General features: G+C 43.8%; 1 protein-coding gene across 2 annotated transcripts; it reads left to right on the top strand.

Moving 5' to 3' along the window:
• Window positions 1–1,998: 1,998 nt before the first annotated feature.
• On the top strand, window positions 1,999–16,503 carry WHAMM (WASP homolog associated with actin, golgi membranes and microtubules). Of its 2 annotated transcripts, none has more exons than XM_062629553.1 (10): window positions 1,999–2,578; window positions 5,598–5,771; window positions 7,022–7,172; window positions 7,680–7,849; window positions 8,542–8,707; window positions 9,634–9,821; window positions 11,248–11,334; window positions 11,415–11,510; window positions 11,879–12,434; window positions 15,204–16,503. In XM_062629553.1, the coding sequence occupies exons 1-10, from the start codon at window positions 2,039–2,041 to the stop codon at window positions 15,488–15,490; spliced, it is 2,415 nt and encodes an 804-aa protein (XP_062485537.1). In that variant the 5' UTR covers window positions 1,999–2,038; the 3' UTR covers window positions 15,491–16,503. The 2 variants fall into 2 exon arrangements, with proteins under 2 accessions (XP_062485537.1, XP_062485547.1); XM_062629563.1 differs by lacking the exon at window positions 1,999–2,578 and adding an exon at window positions 3,659–4,533.
• The last annotated feature ends 1,778 nt before the right edge of the window (window positions 16,504–18,281 follow it).

Genomic DNA, 18,281 nt, shown 5'->3' on the forward strand with positions numbered 1-18,281 from the left:
TTGGTGTCATTCCCTCACATTTCTAGCAGTGCAATTGTTTGCTGTTTTGCTAAGGGAACACAAGTTAATTACCCATGTAGTCATGATCTCATTAGTGCTGACAGTGCCTCCATCAGCTGTGAGATCAAAGCAGAAATGTTTTCACAGAAATGAGGTAGCCTTTGCTGAAATGTTAACATTTATGCTGCCAGACAGATTTTATTACTTTTTCAATTGAGAACTCATTTTTGCTCTTATGCTGTTAAGCTGCATTATCTTGCAAGCCTTCATTTATTGAAAAATTAGCAGTGTCAGCTTTGCTTCCAACGGCTAGAATATAACATTTTTACTATGAATTAAATTCAGCACACAAGGTCTGAATAAGAGATACGGGCTTTATGAAAACACCTTTGCTCTCCACTCCCCTCAGAGGCCCATGAGGTGGTGGTATCGTAAGTATGACCACCTTAGGACTTAGTTGACTTAAGGACAAGAACCATTTGACTGCAAGGTGGTTTGTGGCCATGCGCTGTGGTAGTGGGGGACTGCATTCGCACTCTGTGCTGTCCATCAGTTCTGTAGCCCCATCATAGAAGGCCACCAAATTGGTCAGGCAGGATTTCCCCTTAGTGAAGCCATGCTGGCTGTCACCAAGCACCTTGTTGGTTTTCATGTGCCTTAGCATGCCTTCCAGGAGAATCTGCTCCAAGATTTTGCCAGGCACAGAGGTGAGACTGACTGCTCTGTAATACCCTGGGTTATCCATTTTCCCCTTCTTGAAAGTGGGGGTTATATTTCCCTTTCTCCAGTCGTCAGGAACTTCACCTGACTGCCATGATTTTTCAGGTATGATGGACAGGGGTAGAGCAGTTGACGTCATCTACCTGGACTTGTGCAAAGCATTCAACATTGTCCCACATGACATCCTTGTCTCTAAATTGGAGAGACATCAATCTGATAGAAGGACCATTCGGTGTTATCAGCATTGTTCCCAGGCTGAAAGTCAAAACCACAGCCCTACCATCTGCCGTGGACTGACCCACACTGCACTGGAACATGAGCAATGCAATGCATTGATGACATTATCATGTGGGGTGATAAAGCAGAAGGAGTTTTTGAGAGAGGAAAATAATCCAAATCCTGCTAAAAGCCAGTAATTGGCTTTTGCCTAGAGAGGAAATCTACTAGGACAATGAAGTCAGCTGTGCTTCTCCATCAACATTTGTATTGATTATACACTTACCGATTGTTCAGCTGAAGGTCATCAGCATTCAGTTCCTGGAATAAGTTTCACAGCAACTTTAGTGAAAGCATTTCTGTTAATAACTTCTGAGTAACAAAACCTACCTGGCTGTGGTGAAACTTAGGCAAAGGAGGACAAAGATCTGCTATTTGCCGTTTTCTTTTGCCTTTCCACTGATAGCTACTTTGTGCTTGTATAGTCAGCTGTAGTTAAACTTGCAGATATTATCAGTTAGGGGCCTCTGGGCCTGGGGCCACCCGCCACCCTCATTTCAAAGTGTGGGGGAGGTATGCAAGGATTCACTGGGCTCAGAGAAGGGAACAAGTTATGAAATTTAGCCGGGAATTCCTGGGAATGACGGCTGGGAGAAACACTGCTGGGACACAGGGCAGCTTTCCCTTAGCCAGTGTAGCCAAGGGCTCAGGCCCTGCGGTGCACTGAAATGCCGGTGAGGTCCCCGTGAGGCAACTCCATTGCTCCTTCCCGCAGGGCTGTGTGTGCCCGTGCGCCAGCCCGCCGCTAGCCACGGAAACAACTGCTTATTTCACAAAAACCACTGGGTTTTGCACACCCGGGGGCTTCCCGCAGCCACTGCACACACCGCACACACCACATCCCCTCTCGGGGGTTTACTTCTGTGGCAGCCACGGGAGCCCGCCCGCCCCGGCCACGCCTTGGTCCCGCCCCTCGGGGCCACCTCCGCCAATGGGCCCGCGAGTTTCCGGTGACGTTGCAAGAGGGTCCGGCGCCCTCGCCGTGTGCGCGCTGTGCCTTTAAGGCCTCTCCGTTTGTGTTTGGCTCCGCGGGTGCGCCATTATGGAGCCGCAGCCCGACAGCCTGGAGGGGTGGGTGGCCGTGCGGGACACCGCCTTCACCGAGCCCCAGCCGCCGCCGCGGCTCCGCTTCCTCGTGGCCTGGAACGGCGTGGAGGGCGCTTTCGCCGTGACCTGCCACGGCCGGGCGGAGGCGGCGGCTCAGGCGCCGCAGAGCTGGGCCGGTCTCTTCTCGGCGCCGGCCCTGCGCGGCGTCCACCAGCAGCTGTCGGCCGTCTGTCCGCGCCTGGAGCCCGCGTTCCCCGCGCTGCCGTCCACGCTGCCCGGCGTCGCCACCGGCGGGCTCTGGGCTGTGCTGTTCCCCGGAGGCACGGTGCCGAGCGAGGCCGAGGTGCAGGAACTGTGCCGGGAGCTGGAGCTCTATCTGGGCTGGGCCTTGGAGCTCTGCGGCGGCCGCGTGGTGCTGGACACCCTCTTCGCCGCCGACCGCCGCCGCGACGATGAGTATTTCGAGAGTCTCCACGAGCTCCGCGCGAAGGCCCTGCGCGGCCACCTGGCCCGGGCCAAGGAGACCCTGAGGCGGGTACGGGTCCCGGGGCCGGGCGGAGGGTGGGGAGGCCTGAGCGGGGCAGCGGCCTTGGCAGGCCCCGCTGCCAGGTCAGCGGACATCTCCGGAGTGGGCCTGCTCTCCCCGAGGGAGCACAGCGGGGTGTGGGTACTGCAGGAAGAGACGAGTTTCCCCTCGGTGTTGGTCCACCTTGACTGCTTTGTGCTGCAGCGCAGCTCGGACGTGTGGCTCAGTTTTAGCACCTGTCACCTGGGAGTTGCAGGTGTGAGTCTGGCAGCCTCTGCTGCAAGAGCTGCAGTCACTCAGGTCGCATGTTCGGGTGATGTGAGCAAGGGTGACCAAGTCACTAATGTTGTCTTGCTTATAGTAGTGCCCACAAACACTTTATGTTGTCTGGAAACCAGCAAGTCAACTTTCTCAGGTACTGAGTGTCATCAGTCTTTGAGTGTTGCTTTATTAAGTGGGGAATAAGTCAGCACCGTTGGACAGCCTCTGTAAGACATTGGGGCACTTAATCTGCATGTGCTCCTGCAAAAAACACTTTGCTAAAAATATCCAGCAGTGTTGTGCAATGGGTGAGATGGAAACTGAGAGTGCAATCATGCTCTCATCTTCTAACCTGTGAAGGTCTTGCACTGCCTGTTTGCGCTAGTTTCTTTAACTTGGGGATTCTCAGTTTTTTATTAAAAACAAACCTGGCCATTGGCCTATGCCAAACAGATGTTTTGTAGTTAGAGAAACTGTGTTAAGTGTCAAATTATGGCGTCATGATTGTATGATCAAATGCTGTCAGTCCTTTCTCCCTTTAGCGCCATAAGCTGCTTCTTGCTGTAGATGTGTTCCTGCATTTTTTCCCCCTGTTGTAGTAAGCATAAGTTTAAGGGATGGTATCTAGTAACATGCTTGCAATTCAGGCAATGATACGTTAAAATGAGAGCTTACAAATACTTTAGGCTCAGCAGTGTGTAGCTGCTGTAGTTTCTTGCAGTATCTTTGCAGTCTATTTCATGGCAAAGTAAGCTAAAAGGTATTTTATGAAAATGATCATGCTTTGGAGAAAAGACAGTTGGCTTCAGCCTTCTGTTTCCTATTTCATGGCTGTAACAACATTACTGTTTCAGAAAGACACTTTAAAACCACAACTGTAGCTTACATCAACTTTATGCAGTCTTGTATACAAAAGCTGTACTGTCTGTAACTGATTATAACAGTTCATGGCCCTTGCAGGCCTAACAGGGACACAAATTAATTGCAGTCTAGACCAAGTTATACAGGATTCAAGACATAAACCCTACCTCATTCGGTGCTAGGCTAGCCTTAAGTATTGGAGCATCCTTATTCCCCTTTTGTGTCCAGGTCATTCTCAGATACTTCATCCGCTGGGCCAGGAAGTTGATTCTGAAGAATGCAAAAGGTGTTTGTACAAGATGGAGGAGAGTAGTATTGTGTAAATACTTTTTTTGCATGTGTAATGCTTTTTTTGAAACTCATACTTTGTGTTCAAAGTAAAAAACCCAAGTGCAATACTGTTACATCAACCAGAGGAGTCAGGCTGGTGATGAACCAGAATTCTATGAGAAGTGTCAGATTGTGTAAAGGATTATATTCTAAAACAGACAAAATGCTATGCTCCCCTCAACCCCTTGTAATGAATAATTGTCTCATGAATTGACTTTGAAATTTCACTAATACTTCCCCTCTTAACTGCTGTAAACATTTTCTAGGAGCAGCATGACCCTTGCTACTGGCTTGGAGTGTGGGAACCAGAAAGTGAACTATTGTGTTTCTATTTGGCTTTGATACTGTGGACAGAAAAGCAGACTATTAAATTGCTGCAGGCACATTTAGGACTGTCTGATCTGCCATGAGCTCCTAGGGAAGCCCAAGAGGCCATGGGACTTCTGGGATTATTGGAAATGTTGCAGTTCATATGCCCTTGTTCCCCTGTCCCAGGCCTGGAGGGAGGATGGGTAAGAAATGCTCTTGAGCTGACTTCAACAGATTTTCCTTGGGAAATGCCTCCACAGCTGGGAACTTTACTTCTGCTGTCTTACCTAGGCTCAGCTGGCAAGAGCAAACATGGTTTAACTTGAGTGCTTTTCTGTTGCAACACAGTCAAGCTTACATTTCTAATGCTTTTTCTCATTGTTGTAGCACCAAACACCCTGTATTCCCTTCCCTCCTTACAGAGCTGTGAGCAAACAGGTATTTTTCCTCAGTGGAACTTAGTGGTGTTCTCTCAGCTGGCTCACTCTGTCCTGACAGATAGAGCACACCATGATCTCTGCTAGCTGCTGTCAGGAAATCTTTTGACACTTAAGTTGGTGCCAATAAACAAATGCAGTTGAGGGAAGTTTTCCACTTTGTGTTTTGTCACAGAAGCAAATAAAGACCTTAAATAAGGACTAGTGTATCAGGAAGGCAGTTCTTCCATGGAAGACTTACAAAGTGTGGTATCCCTACAACTGAGATTAGAATAAACTAAATTGTCTATTTGTTTAAATGCATTTAAGGAATTTAACTGCAGGGTATATCAGGAATAGAAATCAGTTTCTGAGTTTTTGTTTTTAAATGGCAGTTTGATTTTTCTATGCCCAAAGTCAGCAATTCTGGATCCAGAAATTAATTTCATACTATCAGGCCTTTACTAATTGTGGAAGCAATGCAAGAGCTAGTTTAAGAATACTTTCCTTGTCTTTCCAGTACACAGATTTCCCTAGTTTCCCATTCATGTTCATAAAAAGCAGCAACAAAGTCATCTGCACACAGCTATTGGAATTTCTGTGGTAGAAGCCCTAGGCACATTGCACTGGGAGACTCCAAGGAGTAATGTGCAGCAGTTGGTGCCTTTAACAGTGAGATATTAAAAGATATTTCCAGCTAGGGGTGGCTGCTGAATGCCTGGTGTATGGCTCCTGTGCAGAAGGAAGTCTTCCCTGCTCATTGAATGACAAATGGCAGGGCCTTTCCACCAGAGCTTGTCAGCAGTCAGCACGCAAAGCAGCTGAGACTGATTTACCTTTTATCCCGTTAGATTCTTCAGCAGCATAAAAGTGCTGACACAATGGTGGCTTTGATGAAGGTTTATGAAGAAGAAGACGAAGCTTATCAGGATTTGGTCACCATGGCAACACAATTCTACCAGTATTTACTGCAGCCCTTCAGAGATATGCGAGAGCTGGCGACACTGTACAAGCTGGAAATCCTGGTAGGTCTGCCTTTACGGAGCCAAAGGCAAAGTTACATAGTAGGGCATCAGCTGCTTTTGGAGCAGTTTAGACTCAAATCACTTAACATTTTGTACTTCTGTCTGTACCTGCCTTTTTTTCCCCTGGCAAGCCATCAAAAGTGACTGAGAAATTCTGAGTCAAGGCAAAACCATTTTCAGAATCCATGGTACTGGCTTGAATAGAACTGCAGCTGTCTTCCCACCTGTGCCCCCATTACCTCTGTTTTGAGGAGCTAAAAGGAATCCCCAAGCTCCAGCTCTCTGGGGTTTTCTCTTTGGTAGGCTGAATTTACAGAGATCTAAGTAGCCTTTATTGTGGCACTGAGAATGCCATCCCCCAGCAATGCTCATACACCAGATTAATTGTGATGGTAGAAGAAAAGGCAGAGGAGACTTTACCACACAAAACAGTTTTCTATTAATGCTATAATCTGCTAGAAGTACAGGTTAAAACATGTCAGTTGTCACTGCTTTAATTTGTTTTTCTGTGTATCTTAAACTGGAAGCCCATACTGAAAATTATGCCCCTGGTAAAGACAGCCATCTACTTTGGTTTTGGTTTTTGTTTTTGTTTTTTTTCCTTAAAGAGTGTTAAAGTGAGCTATTAGTATGTTTGAAAATAGTAGAACAGTTTTACGTTCAGACAGAGGTTCCTGAATACTGAATGTTTAAATCTGAAAATAAAATATCCAGTATGCTGTACTAAAACTGAAAATTGGAAGGGGTTATACAAAGTTTGTTTCTCTATCAAAAAAAAAAGATAAGGAGTATTTAGGCTCATGTGTGCTTTGTGGGCTTGAAAATACTCTTACGTTTCTTTTCTACATCCCTTCCTGTGTGAAAGAACTGCCAAACTGAAGAACCTGGTAGGGCAATGTGCTGTCAACACATGGGGGAAAACAGAAAAGAACATTGTACATTGAAGAGTGGGTTTGAGATACTTTTAGTAACAACTAAAAATACTTGTGTTGAAGATGATTTTTAAGGGTTAGTTTAAACATTTTTTAGGAAATAAATTAATCCAAAGTTTAGGGTAAAGTCACGATTGGTGAGCAAAGGTTCTGAGTTAGCCAAGAGAATGAGAACAAGGTAATACCATAGGCATGAGTAGTGATTTGCTTTGTGACAGGTGAGGGAGAGGTCATGTTTGCCGCTATGCTCTGCCTTGTTTGAAAAGTCTTTGCGGGCTGCACCACTGGGTGCTAACTCGGAATTTTGTCTCCTTGCAGAAATCTTTGCAGTATGATAATCTGGGGCCTAGAAGAGTAGAAGCTTTGCAGAAAGATGCAGAAGAATGGACTAAGCGAGCTGAGAATGCTGTGTGCTCTATTCAAGATATCACTGTGAACTACTTCAAGGAAACTTCAAAGGCTCTGACAGGTAATTTGAGTGATTTACACAAAAGGTTCTGTAAATACTTGATTTGAGGGACTGAGAGCTCTTCTTACCACATTTGTTGGTCTCTCGCTGCAGACCCTGAGGTTAGGATAAGTGTCCAGCTTAAGAAAGAAGCATTTTATTCACTTAAGATTTGTATCTTATAACCAGTTTGGTTTACAACTTTTATTTGGCTTGCATACAAATATTATCAAGGCCTGAGACTTATGGCTGCAAGGCTTTGAACAAAAACCATGTACACATTTAATGCTTGATATGCAGGCCTCAAGGAGCGAATTGCTGTGTAACCCTGCGTATTGCCATGGTATAGTCAAGTATTTTACTTAGATATATAAAATAAATATAACCTTTTAGTCTTGAAATTTCTAAAGAACCTTCAGAAATTGTTTAATAGCATCAGCATTTTAAAGTACTGTAGCTATAATGGAGACACACAAGGGATATTAGTAGACTGCATTTCTCGTAATACTGCAATGTTTTAATCTGCAGGAATGCACAAACAGATGGAACAAGATCAGGAGAGATTTGGTAAAGCCACCTGGGCATCGGCTTTGCCACGACTAGAAAACCTGAAATGTATGTTAGCTAAAGAAACTCTTCAGCATCTGAGGGCTAGAGAGTTGTGCCTGAAACACAAGAGAGCTGGCATTCAGAAAAATGTAAGACCTTGTGAAGCTGTCTTTTCTGTCACTGTTGTGTGAAGTGCTGGTCAAAATCTACCAAAATGTTCATGGATATAAACTTTCAGTCTTTGTCCGTGATACGGCTTAGCTTTTCAACATGGCTTTAAGTTGCGGAAAAATGCACGTCTCCAGTTTCTTTTAAAACTTCTCCTGCCTGTTCGGGACACTTAGCAGAAGTTAAGATACATGCTTTTACAGGTCAGGTGTGATGTTAGGGTTTGTGATACTAACATTTAAAATTGTTAGTTTTAGGGAGACAAGGACTAGATATTATTTTCAGACAACAGTGCAAAATAAAGATACGTAATTTTAATCTTCTGATGTTCTTGATTTGATGGCATCTAACTGCTGCTAAGAAGACCTGATATTTATTTTTCAAGAGTAGTGTGCTGTACCATATATGATTGTTTTCAGGAGCAGTGTTGTTTGTGCGGATTATAGTGAAGTCTTTCCTGGTAGAGTTAAGATAAAATTACAGTTTAGGTAAATAAGACTTTCTGCTCCTCTGAGTTTCTGCTCCAAGCCATTTCTAACATTCTGCTGTTTTCCATACCAAAGCATCTAAGTAGCTGCCAGTTAGGCCAGGCTCTGTGCAGGTACTTGTGCATCCATGCATGTTTCATGCTGTATATTTTGTTATTAATGCTTTCTATTTTCTATAAACACAGATGGAGAACCTCAGTGAACAAGAAGAGAACTTAACTGTAGTGGAGGAGCTGGAAGTACAGTATTATGAAGTACAGCTGGAATTGTATAATGTACAGCTTGAAATATTGAAACATGAAGAGATGCTGCTTATTGTACAGACAGACACTTTAAGGAGACAGATTCAAGGTAAGAAAAAACATATTTAAGCACATATTCAAAACAGGAGTGATGTAGCCTGCTCTGTTTTCATTTAACCAAAAAAAACAAAACCATTTTATTATCATTGCTCAGGTCTCAATAGTAGAAAGCATCACTGGGAACCACTGATGCCATGGCACCATCTGATATTTTGTCATCTGACTAATTGGACGCTAGTTTGATAACATAAGTTGAAAGAAAAAAAGCTACACTGTTCACTAATACTGACAGCAACTGTGATATGTGCATGCATTGGTCCAGCATATGGAATAACTTATTGCCTATGCATAGAAACTTTGGATATCATGACCTGCTGAAATGGGTCCTGAAATGCATCACAAATCTGTTATAATTTAACATGTAGAAATTACAAGATTACATCCTGCAATGACAAAAATAGGTGGTTATCGATAGATGGTACTTGAGTACTCCTGTATTCCTGTTTCAGTGTCTCTTTGTTAACATGTTTATGATCAAATTAGGCACCGGTCTTGTTTATGTTTATTGGTGCTTACTGTGTACATTGTGATGTAAACATTGCTCCTGCTTGTTGCGTAATTACAACCTGGTAAATAGTAAAATAAGTCACCCAGTGTTCATCAGAACAGTCTTCAATTTTCAGGAAAACTCTAGTTGCTGAAAGTAGGAGTTAAAGCACAGAGAGACATTTGAAAGAGGAAGCTAAATAACAACAAATGCTAACAGCATAAATTTGATCCTGCAAAGCACCCCTGTGAGTAACATGACATGTTTGTGTAGGACTTTGAAAGACCAAGCTGGGCTCTGGAGCATTACATGTTCTAATAAACTAACTCACTGCCTTCAGTGGCTTTTAAAATGTCATTAGCTCTTTAAATGTTTAAATAACTGTGGCAATTTGGGGGTTTTTAAAAAAATGCCAAATGCCTTTTTAGAGAAACAGGATGAAGTTGTTTACTATGATACATGTGAAAATCCTGAGGAGCTCAAGGTCATTGAACAGACAATGGGACAACATTACGCTAACTTGTCAGAAATGACGATGCTGAGGCAGAAGACTAAGCAGTTGGAGACAAAGCGTGGGACTGTCTGTGCGAGGAGAGCCTACCTCAGGAACAAAAAAGTAAATGCAGTCCTGGAGATGTGCATTTTTTTTTAGCTGATATCTTGACTCACAAGGCACGGACAGGAAGCAACTAGGGAAACTTTGGGTGGAGCATACAAAGTGACTCAGTGTCAACGTGTCCAAACAGAGAGAGGGGCCATGTGATTTTAAGTCAACTTTACACTCCACTGTGTGGTGCAAGTACCTCTCTAGCTTATTAAGGCAGCACAAACTTACATGGGGGTGACCCAGGAGGGGTTCCCTTATCACCTAAACCTCACCAGAGCTCTGCTGTAGTCAGCTGGAGCTTTGCCCTGGCAGCCTTCACAAAGCAGCTGCAGTACAGGAGGAAACCTGGCCTGCAAGGAAGGAAGCTGCAGTGACAAAACAGCTCACACAGAGATACTTTACCCTTGAATGGGAGAGAGGGGAAAATTTAACTGCTGTAATTCTCTATCCAACCTCTCAGTTCTGTGCAAGGGGCAGTTTTTTCCGTTGTTTCCCATTCAGAGTAGAGCATGAAAAAGACACAAGTGAAATCACAATTGATTCTTAACCTTCCCAGTGAGCTGAGCTTACCTTACACCTGTACAGTCCTGCTGGGGTAGAGAGCAGAGTTTAGGCTCCCATCTGTCAGGCCTTTTACTTGTCACTAGCCTGGACAAAATGGGAATGACACTGGAAATGTTTTGTGAGCCATCATTGTCTGTTGCTTGCAACTGCTTCCTCGGCAGACACTTCCTTTGCTTCTGTTTTCATTCACTTAATTGCTGTCTCTTGGTTACATAACACTGAAGCCAAATACCAGATGATTTGCAAATGCTTGCCCAGCCATGTGGATAATCCCCCTCTGTACAGTGACAACTAGTGACTCCCAGGGAAGATACTGAAGCCTGCAGCTTCTCTGCAGCACTTGTTACTAACAGAAGGAGCCCCTGCTAGGCATTCATTGTGCTTCCCAGACCTTTGCTTCTGCTTCCCTGGCTTTTGTCCTTGAGAAAGTAGCCTTGCATTTTTGTAATGCCCTGCTAACTTCCCTCTTGCTGCCTTCTTCATGTCTTTGCACCTTCCCTCCAGCTGGTACCTGGGTGAAATTTCTTCAGATCTCGTTTCTGCCTTCCCCCAACCTTTTTCTCTTGTTTTTAGCCTAAGTGTAAGACAGAGGGATTGGTTCAGATCTGGGTATGTTTCCTCTGCAGGATGAGTAACCCTATCACTAGTTAGGAGAGCAAAAAATTCCACTGACTTTAGTCATGAAGGAGTCCCACAGACTTCACTTTCAGGGTCTCACATCTGCCACTAGTTGAGCTTAGCCATCCTTGGCAGAGACAAATACTCAGCCTTGGTCACTGTTTAGTGGCTTGCACGCAGGAGTTAATGGCATAGATGATGCACAGTAAAAGTGAGCTAACCAAGGGTTGCATGAATTCTTGTTTTCTACCAGGATCAGTGTGAAACAAACCATCGGCAGAGGTTGCAACAGGCAGAAGAGAGCAAAAAACGCTTCCAGCAGCATCACAGCATACAGATAGTGAGTACTGAATAGCAGTCTTTGAGAACCTGGTAGTTGCATGTTTTCACACACTATGACTCACTTGTGTTTTAATGCAGAAGAGAGACAAGCAAAAAGAAGAGGAGAAAAAGAAAAAAGCGTGGATAAGCCAGGAACGTCAGAAAACACTGGAGAGGCTGAAAGCATTCAGGGAGGTAAGTACTGTAAACTACAGTAGTCCTAAATGGTGTCAAAACATGACAACGGAAAGTAGCTATAGCTCATGGTCCAAATCAGAGACAACTGTTTGGATAGCCTAAAATAGGGTTGCATGTAATGTGTCAAGAGGGTTAAATCCACTAACGATAAGTTTCCAGTTGCAGAACCCATTGCAAAGAACATGAGGAAATGGCTTTGAAAGAAATACAATGATATTCATTTAAATTTGTTCAGGGTTGAATTTTCTGCTTCAGTAGGTGAATGGTACAGGTCTGTACTCTATGGCTTTTTGCCCCTTTTAGGGGCTGATGTTTTGGCCAGTCCAATGGAGATGTGACCTCCTGCCTTATGATTTGTTTTACAGAAGTGTCCAGCTCATGTTGTTCTGAAAACATCTCGTCCTCTGCCTCTCAGTCCCAAGTTGCCACGAAGCATCACTCAGCAGGTTGCAGTACGGTCCCCTCCACCTTCGCTGAGAGCCAGGGCAGCTCCAGAGCAGCCAAAGAGTATACTGCTAGTAGAGGCCCAGGAATCAAAACCTTTGCAACAAAATACCCCACCAGATACCCCTGTCCAGATTCTTGTCATTCATGGTGACACAGAGGAGCAGAAGCACAGTGAGGGATTGACGGACTCTCCAGCCTCACCACCATCACCACCACCTCCTCCACCTCCTCCTCCTTTGCCCTCTTCTCCCCCACCTCCCCTCTTACCTCTTGAGCTCCCTCCTCCCCCACCTCCCCTACCTCCCTCACCTCCTCCCTTACCTTTCCAATGCCATCTTCCCCCCCCTCCCCCCCTACCTCTTCAGTTAAAGACACTGGATAAACCACTTCCCCTCAGCTCCGATAAGCCCACAGAAAGCCCTGCACTGCACAAACAGGATGACTCATCCAGAAGGTCTATAAATGATTGCATAGGTAAGAAGGCTCACACTGGTGTCTTTATTTTTTATCTCGTTTCCTGTATTTTTCTGTTCTTCTTCCCTCTGGCTCTGGACAGGAATAGTGTGCAGTCTTGCTTAAGAGAAGCAAGACTGTGCTCTTGGAAAACTGAGTCTTAAGAAACCATGTACAGTAACACTGACTATAACTCAGGATATTAAATGAGTAACAATGGTTTGTTTATCCTGTGTGATACACTTCACAGGCTCCTGACACTCGGAGAGTGTGACTGGAGCATTTTTTGGGGACTGCTGTCAAATGGGACAGGTCAGTATTTTAGGACTTTTGCATCTCTGCTGTAATCCTATATTAAGTACAGCCCTACAAGTTAGTTTAAACCATACTTAATCACAGCAGTACTTGTTCTGTGGAGATCTTGATTCAGGAGCTGAATTTCTCATGACACTGAAAATACCATTGCTGTAAGAGGTTGGAAAGTGTCAGAAGAAATTCCAAGGAGAGGGGGTTTATTAATGTTGTTTGGTAGAAGCAACTTTTACCACCAGGTTAGTTCTTGCCACAGTTTTACAACTTGTGAACTGAAGGTGGTATTTTAGTTGAGGATTAATCACCTGCCCAGTGAGAAGATCACTGTAGGCGAATCTGTAGTTCTACTAAGGCTACACCTGAACGTTCTTGATTTATGTACTACAGAGCTAGCAGTTGGGCTGTTTGCATTGTAAGGTATGCACAGACTGTGTCCACTTAAAATTCGTCTGGTTTTTAGATGGAGGTTTCTTAAGAGAATTAATGCAGAAGTCAACCAGAATTTGAAGGGCAGATGGATAGCTTTGGTGTACTAACATCCCCAGGGCAAAAATTCTGTTACACCTCTGCTTTGTTAGCAAGATCATGCAGGTGTAAGTAAGGGAGGCTGAACTCGGCAATTGAAACAGTAGTTTGAATGAGAATAGAGCTCAGCAGCCTCCCAAGGCTGCAGTGGTTACATCCAAACAGGCTTATTTTTATCTCTAAAGCAAGCAGATGTTTTGACTATGTCAGGGAGATTGATCTGAGTTGGAAGCAGCAATTTTTTATTGTCATTTTTCAGTGGAGCTTTTGCTAGAATGAAGCATGTCTTTAAATGTGGTACTTTCCTTTTCCTTTTCAGATGTTTTGTGATTAGTCTTAAGCAGTCTTTGTACCCTCTCAGTTAAGAGGCAATCCACAGGCAGAAACCCCAAGGAAAGTTCAGCCTTTTCAATATGAGCTGGAAGTACAAGCAGTTGAAGGGCTGAGACACATCTGTCTCATGAGGAACCACTGTGCATCCAGTGGACTAGTGTGAGGACTTCAGTCTGAGAGGTCTGTGGAATAACTCTACCACAGACACTGAAGAAGCTTTGATTGGTAACAGGAGTTGTACACCAGAGTAATCTGAATGCTACTGGAACAGCCTTGCTAGTAGCTAATATTTACTACCGTTCACAGCATAATGTTGATGTCCTTTCATTATTTTTGGATAAGAAAAATCCTTTTTAGTTTATTGAAGTCTTTATTGGACAGATCTGCTTGGTTGTTTACACCTATTTCATGAAGAAAACCAGCTTGTTAATTGCTGTAATAGTAATTGATAAAATACTGCCACAGGAACTTACTGAAACAGCTTTGTAAATGGGTTGGTTTTAGTTACACATGAGCTACTCATGTCTTTGTACATGAAAAGCCAGGAGACTCTAATATTCTGGTGTTGAAAATACTGTCTGTAGTGAGTTAACATACTTTCCAAGGGGAGCCTCTCTTACAATTTGTTAGTCTAGCTAGGCTGTTACCAGGCAGCCCATTTGATCAATAGACTTAAGACTTTCTTACTTGAAGGCTTGGTGCATCTTTGCTTGATCTTTTCTGACATTTCAGTCTCTGAAGGTACCTCAAGATTTAGCAGAATGTTACGTTTCAAATGCTTGGTGTTAATCACATAATCTTCGGTACTGTGAATTGCAAGAATACTTCCAGCTGTGAGGCACAGATGGTCTGGACCTGTGGCTGTAGGAGTCGACTGCTGTCCTGGGAAACTTTCCTCCCTGTCCAGCAGTCTGAAGCTAGCAACAAAGAATCTAACAGAAGGAGTAAAACGCAAATTACAGCATGTATAAAGAGAACTAGTGGAAGCTCTCAGTATGGTGTCCTTTGTGGTCTGAAGTTCAGAAACATACGCCTGAGATTTAAATCATGTTGTAAAATGGGAATTATATTTTAAGTCTATACAGAAAAGATCTGCCTGGCTGCCTGCTTAGGGTCTGATCTGGCTCCCACTGACTTCAGTGGTGCAGTTTCAAGCCCTTCTACTCAAATCTTTTCATTTTTCTCTTGGCTGAGCAGAAATGCAATTGACAGTCCCAGCAGGCATCTGAGCAAGCTAGGAGGAATGGTAGATCGTTTCTAATGCAGAATACAAGAGACTTTTTGGTGCAGTGAATTTTTTTTTTTTTTTGAAAGCCCATAAAGTTGTAATAAAAAAGAAGCATCCTCCTTTGTGTATAATTTCTTCCTTAGAGCACAACCTTGTATAATGTTAAAGAGGCATTGGATTCGCAATTCAAGATATAAAAGCTTTAACTGCTTTTTAAAAGCACTTCCAGAGCCTGGTGCTGCAGAAGCTTGAAAGTGTCTGTGCCAGAACAGACTATTTTTCCTGTCTGTAGCAAAGACAAAAGGAAGAACCCTGAACACTTGGGTAGGGTTTTATACCTCTAAGTGTGGTTGTCTTGTTTTTTCTGGTAACAATAAATTTATCTGTTGCAGGTTCCATGGATGAGGTTTTGGCTTCTCTAAAACGCAGTGAAGTTCATCTTCGCAGAGTGGAACAGCCAGATCCATATGCCTCTGTGAAGGACAGCATCCTCTCTGCTATAAGGCAGGGAGTTAAACTGAGAAAAGTGAATCGACATACTGAGAAAGATGTCAGTAAAGGACCCCCTAATGATTTTGAGAGAAGCATTAAGGCAGCCATCCAGAGAATTAAGAAAGTGTCTGCTGATTCTGAAGAAGAAGAAAACAATGATCAGTATAATGGAGAATGGGACAGCTAGCCAGCTCGGCGAGATAGACTTACTGACTGGAACAGTGTGTGTCTCATTTTGCACATTGTAGAAGACTGTCTCTTTCAAAATGGAAGAACAGTGTGGTTGTGTGAGTGCTCTTTTCATAGTCCAAAATGTCTAGTAAAGTAAAAGAATCCTATTGAATTTCTATAGGACCTGCAGATTCTTACTTTTATGTGAGAAATCGTACTCCAAATTGTGCTTGCATTAATAGGTATTTCTGGCTCAACCTTGTAGGGTTTTCACTTCAGCTATCTGAAGACCAGCTGAAATGTTGGATTGAAATGTACATTGTTTATATTGTTACTACACAATAGGTAATGCTATCACAATGAAGTTTAAAGAGTGATAACTGAAAGTCTGTTTTGTCAGGTGGAAGTAGAACCAAATCTGTGGTGACAGAGGCAGACCAGAAAACCTTGCATAATCTGGAACCTCTCATTCCTACCTCCATTGTCCAGAAAATTCTTTAACGTTTTGTTTGTCTAATACAGCTCACTCTCAAATAACTCCATGGAGACTCCATTTATCATTTTCTTATAAGGTGTGTGTTTACGAATAGGGTTGATCATACTAATTTTCCTATTCAGCATTAAGTTTGAAATAAATATTGTAGTAATTACTGAAAAGTTTACTTTCTAGCTGGACACTTAAATACAGAATATTTTTAAATGCTAGATATTTTTCCTACATCTAGAAGGAACCATTGGCAGGAAAGAGCCAAAATCTTGTATGTAATATTTTCTGGGATCTAACCCTGTAACACAGAGCTGCATTTCTCCACTGAGCACCTCAATACATGTTTATAGCTGCTCTCATGAATTTAAATTACCTGATAGCCTTATAAATGTCAGGTATGTGCATTGTGCCTGTGACCTGACTATTTAAGACTCAGCTACATTCAATTTAGGGACTGTTTCTGGGTGGATAGTGATAAAGAAAGATTCAAAGTTTCTTTTGGAGTTCATACTGACCCTTAATAAAAATATATCCTGATGGAAGGAGTGGATTCAGTGTGCTGTCATTTTAGGATGCAGCTGTGAACTAAGCACTTAGCCCATGGTATTCTGGGTTTTGATAGCAAGTGGCAGCTACACAGCAACTGTGCTTTCTCACTAATGGTATATGTAAATGCCCTTATTTTCTCAAATATTTATGAATTGTAATTTGGTAACAACTTTAGTTCCCTGTTTTACTATAGAATAGCAAATCTGTTTAATCAGCACAATAAATATGTATGGGAGAAGCAGCAGCTGGGGGTTCATTTTTTACTGTATCAGCACCTACTGCTGTTAGGAAGTCAGAAAGAAATGACCTTTTTCTTGTCTACTGCCATCAAACCAAATGGAGACAAAGGCAGCAGCACAGGTCAGTTCTTAAAGCTTCTGATGTGATGTCTGTGCTGACCTGCAGGGAGCAGGGGTGAATTCACTGCACGTTCAGGCTTCAGCATGCATGCTTCCCATAGATTGGAAGTAGAAAACAGAATATGGCCCTTTGAGAATCTAGTCCTTTTCCCCAAGAATACCATGAGCAGAGGGGGGTGTTCAGAGGCACAGGCAGGGCAGAAAGGCTGGTGCTGAGGACTGCCCTCTTCCAGACTGTGTTCTTTAGTGCTGTGGTTATTTAAAGCTGAGCAAAAGGGCGCAGAGGCTCAGCTGCCTTCCCATGGCTGGTACCTCTTGCTAAGTGGCAGCTCAGAGTCCAGGGCAGAGCCCTTTGCTGTTTATTATTATGGTTGAATTTTCAGCTACAGTGCTGGTAAGTTAAATGCAGCTGTTAAGGTATGCACAGAACAAGTGAGCTGCAATTTCTCCAACTAATCATACAGCTTTCATGTTTAACAGCAGATTTTATTCAGGAGAGGCCATCTGAGTAACAGTGACAGTGGGCAGTGTGTTCTCCTTCCCTAGAATTTTCTTTTGCAACCCCTCCCTGCTGGGGGCTGATCTCAGGTGTGTAGCAGAGCTTTCTACATTCGAGGCTGAGAAATGTCCTTAAAAGGCTGCTCAGAAACTGTGTGAACCCACTCATTTTCTGAATCTCACTTCATTTGCTGCCTGGCCTGCTCCATGGAAAATGTGCTGCAGCAATTTTCTGGTTGGTGTGGAAGATTCCACCTCTATCTGATATATTCACCCTCTGGTTCACTACCAAAATGTAAAGAATGCTACTCAGCAGAGATGTGTCCTAATGGGAAGCCGGCTCCGAGGATGCAGAGCAGCCCCTGCACAGCTGCAGTGCCATGAGGGTCCTGTCTTTCTCAAGGGCACAGCTCCTGGTGAGAGGCAGCCGCTGGAGCACCAGCATTCCTGGACATCAGAAACATGGCCAGAGAAAACACCAAAAGCACTGGCATTAACCTAAGGATGAGAAGATGAGAGAGCAGCTTTCAAACACAAGAGGCTGCTGAAGAGAGGAAGGGAGTAATTTGTTCTGCGTGCTCACAGGGAGATAAAGGGCTTAATGATAGCTGGAAGGACTCAGGGTAACAGTAGCAAAACCTTTCTAACAAAGCAGGAAGGTGCAGGGACAGACTGTCTGGGGAGGTGGTGGAGTTTTTGTCACTGGCAATCTTTAAGAGCAGGTTGGATAAATAAACCCCGGGGTGCTGCTGGTATTGCAGGGAGAGGTTCGCAGCCTGTGGCCTGCGGGTGCATGCGAGCTCTTCCTACTGCCTTGAGGCGCAGTTTGCTCAGTAGGGGCAGCCGCATCTCGTTTTCGGAGAGATGCCCACATGTAGGAAGGCTGAAAAGACTCTTACTGAATCACCCTCAGA

Source organism: Pezoporus occidentalis, unplaced genomic scaffold (assembly GCF_034315485.1).
Source record: "Pezoporus occidentalis ecotype Australia unplaced genomic scaffold, CSIRO_AGI_Poc_V1 ctg11, whole genome shotgun sequence".
In the NCBI taxonomy this organism is placed as follows: domain Eukaryota; kingdom Metazoa; phylum Chordata; class Aves; order Psittaciformes; family Psittacidae; genus Pezoporus; species Pezoporus occidentalis.